The sequence below is a fragment of the Mobula birostris genome, chromosome 32 (assembly GCF_030028105.1).
Source record: "Mobula birostris isolate sMobBir1 chromosome 32, sMobBir1.hap1, whole genome shotgun sequence".
Lineage (NCBI taxonomy): Eukaryota > Metazoa > Chordata > Chondrichthyes > Myliobatiformes > Myliobatidae > Mobula > Mobula birostris.
The window spans coordinates 26461037-26475377 of NC_092401.1; the positions used below are offsets into that span (position 1 = coordinate 26461037).

Consider the following 14341-nt stretch of genomic DNA (forward strand, 5'->3'; position numbering starts at 1 on the left):
CTCCTAAACTTTTACAGGTCTTTTTCTCTTGTAAATGCCTACAAGAAATAGATCTCAAGATAGGATATGATAACGTATAGGGTACTTCAACAATAAATTAACTTTGAATATGCCTATGTCTCTTTATAATGGAGATGAAGTGGAATTTCCTCAATCAGGGAGTGGTGACTCTGTGAAATTCATTGTCATAGAGGGTAGTGGAGGCTGTCATTGGGTGTATTTAAGGCAGTGATTGATAGGTTCGTGATTGATAAGGGTTAAGAGTTACAGGGAGACATTGGGAGAATGGAGTTGAAAGAAAACTCAGCCCTAATTGAATGACAGAACTGACTTAATGGGCTGAATGGCTTAATTTTACAGCTTTCCTTTAAGAAGCTGTATAATCAGTATTTAGTCCATACCTGCTGTATCGACTGAAATAGTCCGCAGGGCTGAAGACACTTTCAACAGAAAGTGGTAGATACTTCATAGTCTATCACAGGCAAAGCTCTCCACACTGTTTTGCATGGAGCATTGCCCGAGAAAGTGGCATCCATTATTGAGGACCCCCCCCCCCACCCCCATCTATGCAGTCCATGTCCTCTTCTCGATATTACCATCAGGTAGGAGGCATAGGTACCTTCGGTTCCATTTTACCTGGTTCAGGAACAGTTATCACCCTACACCAGTCTTGCTCCTGAATTGACATAGGTAACCTCACTCACCTCAACTAAGTCCACAACCTACAGCCTTAGATCTTTCAAAGACTTGGATCTCATTTTCTGTTTTGTTTTTCTACAACTCATGACTCCTATTTATTTTTGATTGCACAGTTTGTCCTCATTTTGTGCATTAGTTGTCAGTCTTTATATATAATTTTTTTTCGATAAATTCTATTGTATTTCTTTATTTTCCATAAGACTACTACGTCGACTCAGGCCTAGGGGGCCGGCTTTGGGCAAATATATCTATAAGACATAGGAGCAGAATTAGGCCATTTGCTCTGCAATTCAAGCATGGCTAATCCTTTCTTTCCCCTCCTCAGTCCCACTCCCCATCCTTCTCCCCATAACCTTTGGACACAGCATCAATCAAGAACCTTTCAAGCTCTGCCTTAATTACACCCAATGACCTGGCCTCCACAACTGCCTGTAGTAATAAGTTCCACAAATTCACCATCTTCTGGCTAACAAAATTCCTCTGCATCCATTTTAATTGAACACCCCTCTATCTTGAGGCTGTGACCACTTGTACTAGACTTCCCTACCATGGGAAACATCCTTTCCACATCTACTCTAAGCCTTTCAACATTCGAAAGGTTTCAATGAGATCCCCCCCCCCACTATCCTTCTGAATTCCAGCAAGTACAGATCCAGAGCTTTCAAACATTCCTCCTATGATAATCCTTTCATTCCCAGAGTTATCCTTGTGAACCTCCTCTAAACCCTCTCCAATGCCAGTACATCTTTTCTTAGATGAGCCTAAAACTGTTCACAATACTGAAGGTCAGACCTCAGTGCCTTTTAAAGCCTCAGCATCACATCGCTGCTCCTGTATTCTAGACCTTATGAAATACAATTCCTGTAAATGCATGCAATAAAACGAATCTCAAGGTAGTATATGGTAACATAAATTACTTTGAGCTTTGAAAATCAGAGAAAGAAAGTCCTGATAAAGGGTCTCAACCTGAAATATCGATTGTTTTTAAGTATCCACAGATGCTGCCCCTGACTTGCTGAGTTCCTTCAGCATTTGGAGTTGCTGCTCTGGATTTTCACCAATCTGCAGAATCTCATGTTTAGAAAATATAAAGCCCTGTTCAGTTCCACAAGGGGGCAGCAGTGGAGTACACAGGGCCACCCCTCTGTACTGTGTTTAGTGATCAGGATTTACCAATTCATCAATCCCCTTCCCCAGTGCCTGTTTTTACAGAGATATTACACAAATGTGACAGGCTCCACCCAGACACAGATGAACTGCACTATGTACTGTGAGGTACCAGCATTTACGTGGGAACTCTGCCAGTGTTGGTATCAGTAAGTGTTGGCAAGAACACCAGGGTGAATACATGCTGTTAAATTCACACCAAGCCCAAGGTTTACTCCAAAGCACGACCACAGGAAACAAACACAAGTGGACCACAAATTTCATGGGCTTGATCTGCCCTCCATGAAGGCTGCAGCTGAGCTTAAACAAAAGTTCATGTACACCTCATACTCTATCTGGGTCACCTCCAACCTGATGGCATGAACAGCAATTTCTCTAACTTCATGTAATTTCGCCTCACTACTTGCCCTGCTCCTTCTTGCCATTGAGGTTCCCCTTCCACCCTTTCTCTCCTCACCTCCCTCTGGTGCCACTCCTCCTTCCCTTTCTCCTCTATCAGCTTCCTTCTTCAGCCTCTTGTCTCTTCCACCCCCAAGTTTCTCACTTCATTCCCCTCACCTGGTCTCACCTGTCAGCTTGTACTGTACACCCCCCATCCCCATTCTGGCTTCTGCTGTTTTCCTTTCCAGTCCTGAGGAAGGGTCTCGGCTCAAACAGCCATTACCTATCCCCCTCCATGCACACTGCCTGACCTGCTGGGTTTTTCTAGACTATTGTGTGTGCTGCTCATGTTAAGGCCAATGGCGTGGCTTCTGTTCACTGCCCTGCTCCATCCCCATTCACATTAAGTGGTGTAGATCCAAATCCCAAGGGGTGGGGGAGAGAAACATCTCTGGCAGGGAGCTCCAGTCTGGATTTTGAACATGGAAGGAGCAAAACACTCAAGAGACCAGGGAGCTGCTCCCTGCCAGCTCCAGACTGTGCTTTATCACAGCTTAGATAACCACTGTGGCAAGATGTTCAGGACCTACTTACTGCTCCAGAGATCACCACAGGGGGGCAGCTATTGCTGCATCTCCCTAGTCGAGCCAGTGGTCAAACCGGGTGGTGCCAATCAAACCAGTGACAATGAATTGAATTCAAACATTAGAACAAGTGGGAGGACAGAGGTTCACTGAGGTTATTCCATGTTGCGCATCAGTAAAAGCCATCTAGCCCCTCCCTTCCCCTGTTTAGAGATACACCAATGGTAACAGGTCCTTCTGGCTCAACAGACCCAATTACACACTTGACCAATTAATCCTTTCAGCTGTATGGCTTTGGAAAGTGGGAGGAATCCCATGATTTCATGCAGTCATGGGGAGAAGACAGAAACTCGTTACAGAGAGCAGCAGAATTAAACCCTGGCACTGTAATGGCAGTATGTTGACACTGACCTGAAACGTTGACTGTCTATTTTCCTTCATAGAGGCTGCCTGACCCACTGAATTCATAAGACAAAGAAGAATCAGGGGCATTCGGCCCATCGAGTCTGCACCACATTCCATCATGTCTGCACCACATTCCATCATGGCTGATTTATTATCCCTCTCAATCCCATTCTCCTACCTCCTTGATCAAGCACCCATCAACCTTCACTTTAATTATACCCAATGACTCGGCCTCCAGAGGCATCCTGGCAATGAATTCAAGATATTCAACATGAATTCAACCCCCAGGTTAAAAAAAAATCCCTCTTTATCTCTGCTCTAAAGGGACAGCCTTCTATTCTGAGGCTGTGCCCTCCGATTCTAGCTTACCCCACTACAGGAAACATGCTCTCCATGACCACTCTGTCCAGGCCTTTCAATATACAAAAGATTTGAATGAGATCTTCCCTCCCCATTCCATTCTTCTAAACTCCAGTGATACAGGCCCAGTGCCATCCAACACTCCTCATATTTTAACCCTTTCATCGCTGGGATCACTCAAACTTTACCTGGACCCACACCAATGCCATCAGATCCTCTTTTTAAAAGAAAAAAAGATTAAGCCCAAAACTACCCACAGTACTCCAAGTGCAGTCTGATGAATACCTTAAAAGGCTCAGCATTACATCCTTTGTGTTTATATTCTAGCCCTTTCGAAATGAATACTAACATTGTATTTGGCTTCCTGACTACTGACTCAACCTGCAAGTTAGCCTTTAGGTTGACTTGCAGTTCCTCCAGTTTCTCAGCATCTACAGTCCCTTGTGTCTCCATCAAAGGGAGCCTGCAAGTTTTAAGCTTTTCCCTGGTTTGGTGAATCGTTTGACTATTTTTCATCACCAAGACCAAGCCTCCTGTTTCAGATAATTATTAAGTAGAACTGCCCAGTCAGCACCAAATTCCGGTTATAACACTCATACTGAACCCCTTCGATTTGAGTCACTTGTATATTTTGATTTCGATTCCAAGAAGCTTATTCCTTCTTCCAGGAAGGAATGTTAGAATCAAAACAAACCGAGTCAATGGCCTGCTGTTGAAATAGAGGGAGCCAAATTAACAGGATGGATGCTAGTAGTGCCAATGTCAAAGTTAGCATCCAGGCAGAACCAAGCATATCAGGGAAGGGACAAAACAAGTCCAAATCCAGTTATAAAATTGTGACATTCAGAGATAATGAACACTAAAGATTCTGCAGATGTTAGAAATCCAGATCAACACACTCAAATGCTGAAAGAACTCAATGGGCTCAGCCTGAAATATCAGCTGTTTATTCCTCTCCATAGACGCTGCCTGACCTGCTGAGTTCCTCCGGCATTTTGCACAAGGGGCAGAGATGGATAGTGGCCTTCTCCCCACCCTCTCACCAGAGTTGGGAGTCTAAACAGAAGGCAGGGGTTTAAAATGAAAGGGGAACAGATTTAAAGGGAATTTGATGGACATGTTTTTCCTCCACATGGGCTGCCAAGGAAGTGGTAAAGGTGGGTTATTAGAAGGTTTAAAGACATTTGGAGAGGTATAGATAGGAAAGTTTTAGAGACAGAGGCTAAATGCAAGCAAGTTGCCTAAATATTCTACAATATTAGCATAGACAGGCAACTTGGTCAGCATGGATAATGTGGGCCAAAGTGCCTGTTTCTTTGCTGTATGACTGAAACAAGTCAGGGGAGATGACCCAGAACAGAGGAGGAAACATATCAAAGTAGCAGTGGTCAGGGCATCACTTTCCTGTGCCAGAGATCACCGATCAGGGTTCAACTCCTGCTACTGCCTGTAAGGAATTTGTACATTCTCCCCATGACTGGGTGGGTTCTCTTCACGTGCTCCAGTTTCCTCCCACATTCCATAGATGTATGGGGTGGTAGGTTAATTGGGCAGTGCAGGCCCCCTGAAGCAGAAGGATCTGTTACTGTGCTGCATCTCTAAAAAGAATCACTCATGGCTTCAGAAGGGAATTGGATGGACTTGTGAGATGGTTTGCAGTATCCAGACTGTGGGGAAAGGGGTCTGGCTGGATTGTTCAACTAAGAGTTAGCATGGATAGAGCAGATTGACCTCTCTACATTGATTCTGAGCAAACTTTCCCAGCTGTATAACACACAAAATGAAGGAACTCAGCAGGCCAGGCAGCATCTGAGGGGAGGGATTTTTCTAACTTCCAGTAAACACTTCCCTGTTTTCCTTCATTCCCAGCTCAGAACCTGCCCATCACTTCCCTTTAGTTCCGCACCTCCTTTCCTACAGTCCACTGTCCTGTCCTATCAGATTCCTCTTTCAGCCCTTTACCTCTTCTGCCTATCACATCCCAACTTCTCTCTATCACATGATGAAACCCACACTTTCAGTAAAGGTCAAGGCGAGTTGGACACTTTCCAAAATCCAGCAGGTAACACCTTGCAGCACTGGAAGGTAAGCTGACCAAAATAAAACCTATTTCATGTTCAACACCTCCCTCTGGTTCCCCACTCCTTCCCTTTATTCCGTGATCCACTGTCCTCTATCAGATTGCTCCTACTTCACCCCTTTACCTCTTCCACATATCGCCTGCCAGCTTCTCACATCATACCCAGACTCTCCACCCACCGTTACACTTACCTGGTCCCACACAGCTTGTACTCCTTTCCCTTCCCTCCATCTTATTCCGACTTCTGTCCCCCTTCCTTTACAGTCCTGATAGAGGGTCTCAGCCCAAAACAGCAACTGCTTATTCCAAAAGAAAAAAAATAGGTGATGCCTGCCCTGCTGATTGTGTATGTTACTCTCGATTTCCAGCACCTGCAGAATCTCATGCTCACCTTGCTCCTAGTTGACACGCTGTGTGCAACGTACCTCAGTCTAAATAGGTGACTGCAGGGAATGAAGCTTTTCATGCTGAGCCAGTCAACCTGAAACTCATCCACACTGCCCACTCACTGCTCAGCGTTAGTTATCATCACTCCAGCTCCACCACCCTCACTTTGTCTTCATTGAGTTTTGACACAAGCCTTCTGACCTTGACCCACATTGCTCCATTTGTACAGAAGTCAGGAGACCAAGCAGCGAAAAATGGTTCAGAGAGAAACACGTGGCTGGACTTCATATCGCCACAGTGGAAGCAAGTTTAATGTTATCAAGCCAAGGCAGGATACAGTTACACTCTAAACACAATTAGGCAACACAGTGGCAAGGTTGGGAGAGCCAAGGCCAAACAGCACCAGTGATCCAGTTTAACTCTGACTTCTGGTGCTGTCTGTGTGGAGTCTTCATGTCTTTCTTATGACCATCTGGGTTTCCTCCCATCTTCCCAAGACTTACTGGCTGGTAAAGATAAGCTTTGTTTGTAACTTGTACATCACAGTGAAATGCATCATTTGTGTCAAATCAAATCAAATCATTAATGATACACTGGGAGCAGCATTAGGGTCAGGGTAGAGCCAACACACAGTGATGCACACGATCTACTATCCCTAACCTGTACACCTTTGGAATGTGAGAGGAAATTGGAGCAGTCAGAGGAAACCCACGCAGTCACAGTGAGAACATACAAACACCTTACAGACGGCAGCCAGAATTAAGGCCCAATATTACAGCTGACACTGTAAAGCGTTGTGTTAACCACTCTACCACGCTGCCCTAAGTAGCTGCTGTCAATTGGGAATGTGGAGAGAATAAAGCTGAATAATGGGCAAGTGGGTCAGCATTGATTGAAAGGATAGCACAGTAGTGCAGTAGTTAAAGCAATGCTTTACAGCGACAGCGAAATTGATCAATGATTGTGGTTCAATTCCTACCAGTCTGTAAGGAGTTTTTATGTCTCCCCTGTGACTGCGTGGGTTTCCTCCAAGCACTCCGATGTACAGGTTGGGGTTAGTCGTGGGCATGCTATGTTAGCATGAGGACCCTTGTGTGCTGCCCCCAGCATATCCACAGACTGTTAACTGCTGGCACAAATGAACATCTCACTGCATGTTTCAATGTACATGCGACAACTAAAGCTCATTGTTATCAATGACTAATTGGCATCATTCTGCCTAGTTGCACTGTATCCCTCTAGGACTGATTGGCAGAATAATGCTCGAGGTGGATGAGAGTGTAAACAAAGGGGAGGACAAAAAGTCAAAACAACACAAAAAGCTAAACTTAGTCAGGTCAGATGTACCGATGGGAAAAACGGAGTTAGGTATTTCAGCTCAGTCGCCTTTCAACAGAAGTTCAGAGTAACAGGCACTGTGGTCGGCATGGACTGGATGGACCACAAGTCCTGGACGTGTGCTGTATTGGTCTAGGACTCAGTTTGTAGCATTTTATTTTACTTCAGATTTCCAGTATCTGCCACATTTTCCTTTTGGATTACAAAGTCAAAGTGGACAGGTATGTTGGAGCTCTTGTGCACCATGTGGACTCAGGCCTGAAACTGTTTATGCCCCTCAATAGATGCTGCCTGACCTGCTGAGTTCCTCTGGCATTTTGTGTGTGTTACTCGACTAAAAGAAATGAACAGCTGATTCACTGCACACACTTCAGTGCAGTGACAGAAAGAATGAACAAACACACACACAGAAATTCATCTTAATAGGTTATTTCTTAACAGTGAAACCATTTACAAACTTTAATAAATATTTAACAAAAAATTGAGGATACACTGTACAAAAATCAAGAGCAATTAAACTGACCAGCAGCTGTTTTAAGCTTAACCCTACAGCTGTGCAATACATCAAAAAATTTAAAGATGACAATCTGCTTGCCCACAAAAGGAATTCAAGTACTATATTACACATATTCCATAAATTAAAGGTTTTAACTTTTTTCATATTAATTTGACAAATAAAATACTATTTACAAAGTATTTTCTTCTTCCCTGAGAATGGGCTCAGTCACAGCACACACAGGTTTACAAAAAAAAACACTCGCCTGATCAGAATGGCTTAAGTTATCTTCTTCCTTTTCAAAATTCAAGTTTGGCAGGAGATTGTTGGCAAGAAATAGAGACAAGAGAGAAAGCATTGGAAGGAGGTATACATCAGAAGATTTGGTATAGTAGGTTACATGTGGTAATTCACTGGGGTCTCCAAGTTTTTTTTTTGGTCGATATCAACTTGTAAAAAAAAATTACCACAAAGGGAAGAGGTCCCCTGTACCAAGTGTACAGAAAAGAATACCAAGGGTGTTTTCTCCACAAACATTTTAACTACCACAGTGTTTTTCTGACAGAGTATTCCAGCAGAGCAAGTTAAATTTACAGCATCATTTTGCTTAAAAATATTAAGATTGCTCCAAACATTTTTCAGGAGAGGGCAGAACATGAGGAAAAAAAACCTTTAACCAGTGAGTTGGGTAAGAACAAAAATAGTTACGACTTCTCAGCATGACACTATCCTGTTTGTGAACAGTATTTGCTGGTTCAGTTATATGTTACTGGCCCGTTTCACTTACTGATCACACTTGGAAGTTATACAATGAACACCTTTTTTAAAAAAAAGGAAACATGTCTTCTTGAGGGAAATGGTGGTTAGGCTGGGAAAAGGATTTGCTGGCCCTCACGCAGCTTGAACAGGAAGCATTACGATAGGATGCAACTTAAAGACATTCCAGTTGTTAAAAACAAATTCAAGCGAAATGCAAAGAGGGTTGAATCTTGAGGAACATTTAAAAATACTGATGAGTGAAACCATGGGAAAGGGTGTTGCTTGGGAATAGAACACTCCCATTTTTTGGCACCAAATGTCAGCATCACCTATTGAGATAGATCACACGGGAGTGAGAGACAGATCCAAAACTCCACTCCTCCCTCTAACTCTGAACTATAATTTCTGAAGAGCTCTTTTTTAACTGAACTTGTGTAAGATCAGCCTCATCTCCAGCGCTGGTCTTTGCTGGGTGGTTTCAAGATTGGGAGCTGTCAAAGCAGCAACAGCATTAACACACAGGCAGCTTAGTAGCTATAGCCCACCAAGGTTTGTGTTGGAGGAGTGGAGAGTGGGGCTAGGGCAGTAAGTGGGAGTTTCAAACAGGTCTGACCAAACTTGTGTCATACAGGAAAGTAAAGAATCACATAACACTCAAAGAGTCCATCACATCATACCCTCAAAGGAGGGGTACAATCCTGTTGTACATCATTTAACCACCCTTAGAGTTCATGACTTTACCCTTGCCCACTAAAATAACAAGGTACAACCATTGCTAAACAGGGACTGCCCACAGAACATTATCACAAAGAAACCTTGGGTCTGTGAAATGATTGGGGACACTTAGCTGGGATAACTCACGCCTTGCCAGTTTGGTACTCCTATTCCAGTCTGATCCCCACTGAAGACAACATCCAGATTCCTAACTCCAGCACCTGCTAGCCCTGCCTGGCAGGGTGCAGAGGCAGTGTTCCAAACTCAGGCCCTGCTGAGACTCGGACCGGGGTAGAACCAGTTCCTATTTATGGCTGCACCAATAGCGTGCACATGGAATGACTTTGTTATTTTGGCTCTATTAATAGAAAGGAGTTCACCAGAACAAAGGAAGACGAAGGAAAAGAACAATCCTGAATTTCAGCCAAAACGCTCTCGAACCAGCATCATGAGCTTCTTCTTGCCTTTGTAAGTCTGTTTGAGGTTGTCTATGAACTGCGTGAATTGTATGTGTCCATCCTGAGCCATCAGGAATGTCTCCCGAGCCTTGCTGAGGAACTCTATAAACTCGCCGTAGTGGCGGGGGCTGATGTGAGTCAGACGCGAGTGGGTGGTGCTAATGTAGGCGTCGATAGTCGCGTTGAGCAACTGGCAAAGGGGGGCCTTTTCCGTCGACATGAGCTTGCCTGAATTCCGCCGGCCAGGAACACCAGGCAGGCCAGGGGCAGACATGGTGCACCTCCGCAGAATGTCCGACAACACGGGGGCACACTGCACGCTCTTAATGACCAACGGTACTATGGCAGCCAGCTCATTCTTGCCCAGTGAGTGGCTCAGGGAACAGGCCCACAGCACGTCAGTGATGGCTGGGTGGGTGTCCTGGTTGTAAGTTACACTGAGGTGGGACAGAGCCAGGCTGGCCATTTTGTAGGCGCGGATGGGGAAGCCCCTGTGCTCCATGTACCGAGCGATGGTGAATAAGTGCGAGTAGCTCATACCCGTGGAGGCAGAGTCAAGAACGATCTGGTATGCTGTTTCAAAGGCCACGTGGTTCTTCTCACACAGAGTAAGGGCAGACAGGGCGCAGTTCTGAGGGTCTTTCATTGTACACTGGAGGGCAACCGTCCGGGCACAACTATCCAGCTCCTCGCGCTGGGTATAGTCCAGGTTCAGGCGCAAGACAGTGGCGTGGGAGGTCACTGTGGCAGCTACGATTGTGGTAGCCTCGGTTGGAGTGAAGAGAGAATACCAGTTCTGCATTATGTTCATCAAGGCACAAACACCTGTAAAGACAAGAGTTGGACTCAAACATTGCAGGCAATTTCATTTCTCCAACTACAGTAATTTCACTCCTTCCTTCACCTGCACTCCTCTTCCATTCCCCATTCTGGCACCCCTCTCATCTCCTCACCTGCCCATCACATCACCTCCCTCTGGTTCCCCACTTCCTTCATTTTCTCCCATGGTCCGCTCTCTTATCAAATTCGTCTTTTACCTACCTCTTCTACCTATCACCTCCCACCTTCTCAATTCAACCCACCTACCCTACCTCCTCGTTTGGTTTTATCTGCCAGCTTGTACTCCTTCCCCTACCCCACCTTATTCCTGAAGAGTTTCAACCCTAAACGTCAACTATTTATTCCCCTCCATGGATACTGCCTTGGGCAATTTCATCATTTGTCAGAACAGACGCAGGCTCATAAAGATTATACAGTTCATAAGCCCCACTGTTAATTGGCAGCAGAAATTTGCATACTCTGTTACTTCGGAAGACAGCAGCTATTTCACCACCCACCACCTGCCCCCCAAACACCAACAAGATCTCTCACAAAACACTGCAAGTGTTGGACGAGGGATTTGTTGGCTGTAATACCAGCAAGGAACCCCCTGCCTTTCACATATACATTTGATCTTTGACATGCATTCAAGTAAAAAGGGCAGGAGGGGGGACTTAATTAGGTTCAAAACTTTGACAAACTTCTATGTGGAGAATATTCTGACTGGTGGCATTGCAGCTTGATATGGAAACACCAAAAGCCCAAGAATGGAAAAGCCTACAAAAAGTGCTCGATTCAGCCCAATCCATCGCAGTCAAAGCCCTCTCCATCATTGAGTACATCTACAAAGAGCACTGCCGCAAGAAAGCAGCATCTATCACCAATGACCCCCACCATCCAGGCCATCCTCACTACCATTGGCAGGAAGTACAGAAGCCTTTAGTCCCATATCACCAGGTTCAGTAGTAGTTATTACTCTTCAACCATGAGGCTTTTGAACTGGCATGGACAACTTCATTCACCTCAACTCTGAACTAATTCCACAACCTACAGACTCACTTTCAAGGGCTCTATAACTCACGTTCTCAGTATTATTTATTTATTTATTTATTTATTTACAGTTTGTTATCTTTTGCACATTGGTTGTTTGCCAGTCTTTCTTTGTGTGTAGTTTTTTAATTGATTCTATTGTAGTTCCACACGGTAGGCTTATTCAGGAAGTTAGAAGGCATGGGATCCAGGGAAGTTTGGCCAGGTGGATTCAGAATTGGCTTGCCTGCAGAAGGCAGAGGGTCATGGTAGAGGGAGTACATTCAGATTGGAGGATTGTGACTAGTGGTGTCCCACAGGGATCTGTTCTGGGACCTCTACTTTTTGTGATTTTTATTAACCACATGGATGTGGGGGTAGAAGGGTGGGTTGGCAAGTTTGCAGACGACACAAAGGTTGGTGGTGTTGTAGACAGTGTAGAGAATTGTCAAAGATTGCAGAGAGACATTGATAGAATGCAGAAGTGGGCTGAGAAGTGATAGGATGCAGAAGTGGGCTGAGAAGTGGCAGATGGAGTTCAACCCAGAGAAGTGTGAGGTGGTACACTTTGGAAGGACAAACTCCAAGGCAGAGTACAAAGTAAATGGCAGGATACTTGGTAGTGTGGAGGAGCAGAGGGATCTGGGGGTACATGTCCACAGATCCCTGAAAGTTGCCTCACAGTTAGATAGCGTAGTTAAGAAAGCTTAAGGGGTGTTAGTTTTCATAAGTCGACGGATAGAGTTTAAGAGTCGCGATGTAATGATGCAGTTCTATAAAACTCTGGTTAGGCCACACTTGGAAGACTGTGCCCAGTTCCGTACGCCTCACTACAGGAAGGATGTGGAAGTATTGGAAAGGGTACAGAGGAGATTTACCAGGATGCTGCCTGGTTTAGGGAGCATGGATTATGATCAGAGATTAAGGGAGCTAGGGCTTTACTGTTTGGAGAGAAGGAGGATGAGAGGAGACATGATAGAGGTGTACAAGATAATAAGAGGAATAGATAGAGTGGATAGCCAGCGCCTCTTCCCTAGGGCACCACTGCTCAATACAAGGGGACATGGCTTTAAGGTAAGGGGTGGGAAGTTCAAGGGGAATATTAGAGGAAGGTTTTTTATTCAGAGAGTGGTTGGTGCGTGGAATGCACTGCCTGAGTCAGTGGTGGAGGCAGATACACTAGTGAAGTTTAAGAGACTACTAGACAGGTATATGGAGGAATTTAAGGTGGAGGCGTATATGGGAGGCAGGGTTTGAGGGTCGGCACAACATTGTGGGCCGAAGGGCCTGTACTGTGCTGTACTATTCTATATGTTCTATTTTTCTACTGTGAATGCCTGCAAATAAACTGAATTTCAAGGTAGTATATGGTAACATATATGTACTTTGATAACAGAATTTTTTGAACTTTTACGTTTTGAAATAACCCCCAAGCAAATGTCTACCTATTCAGCATGCCCTCCAGTACTGTATTCAGGCTGGCATAGACTTGGCTCAAACCAGCACTGAATCAAACAGCTGCCTCTAATCCATAGCTAAACAGATTCAGAGGCAACATCCATTTTAGGAGGAAGGACATCCAAAGTTAATTGGGTTAAACATGACTAAGAATTACAATTCACCACAGCAGTGAGGAACGAGAACATGGGCTCTACAATTCAAATCAGTACTGACTGTTAATCAGCCAAAACTACCTTAAAAAGAAATTACTGGCATTTCACTGGTATCTGCTGAGTACTAATGCATTGCAGTGTAGAACAACTTCTTTCCCTCCACTATCAGATTTTTGAGCAGTCAATTAATACTACATTGCTATTCTTTCTTTGCACCTTTTTTAAAAATTGTCCTATACTGTTGTCAAAACAAATTTCATAACATACATTAATAATAAACCTGATTCCATTTCCTACATATATCAAGATGCACAAATATCTTTGAATTAAAACAAATCCCACAACTTTGCTTCTGTGCAAGACATGCAGGTTAGTGTTTTATGGCATTTCAGGGAAGGATGGGGGGGGGGGGGAGATGCTTTCATTGTTAACTCTCACCAACTTCTGTAGCACAGCTCACCAGCCAGCGAACCATCTCACGACGACGCCAATTCATGGTCGACAGAGTCATCCTCATAACCTGCAGGGTGAATGCGTTCCAGTGAAAACGTTCTACAGTTTAATGTCTACATAGTTACACTAATACAAGCTCCAATAGAGTGGGTTTGGAAACAATTGAGTAGGACTTTCAATTTCACAGCTTCTTTTTACATATGAAATTTATTCATAATCAAAAATTATTTTCAAGAATAAACTGTGCAATGCCTTCCATTATTACATTCACAGTCAATGTGTTATGTGGCATTTTATTACATTCCTTAAAACCAAGACCACAAGTTCACACAGTTTAGGTTGCTGGCTGGACTCTGGCAACACCAGAGCTACACACAATGCTCCAGGAACTCATCAGGTCAGGTAGCATCTATGGAGAGGAATGAATAGTCAATGCTTCTGGCTGAGACCCTTCATGAAGGATCAACTTTCTTTGCCAGATACATTAACATGTATTAGAAATATGCTGTAGTGTGTTGGGCAGGGTGATACATGCGACAAAAAAAAAATTATCTGTTATAAAGAATTCATCAGGAACTCTGCCCAAAATATGAACTGTG

The 14341-nt window shown here is 44.2% G+C and overlaps 1 protein-coding gene across 4 annotated transcripts in view; it reads right to left on the minus strand.

The window, feature by feature from the left end:
- Window positions 1–8292: 8292 nt before the first annotated feature.
- LOC140191055 (zinc finger SWIM domain-containing protein 5-like) overlaps window positions 8293–14341 on the minus strand; it is a 171751-nt gene continuing 165702 nt past the window's right edge. For all 4 annotated transcript variants that reach the window (XM_072248130.1, XM_072248127.1, XM_072248126.1 and 1 more), the window contains 2 exons: window positions 13728–13809; window positions 8293–10653 (listed from right to left, as the gene is read on the minus strand). In XM_072248130.1, the coding sequence (XP_072104231.1) occupies window positions 9791–10653; window positions 13728–13809 (945 nt within the window). In that variant the 3' untranslated portion in view covers window positions 8293–9790. The remainder of the gene's footprint in view (window positions 10654–13727; window positions 13810–14341) is intronic.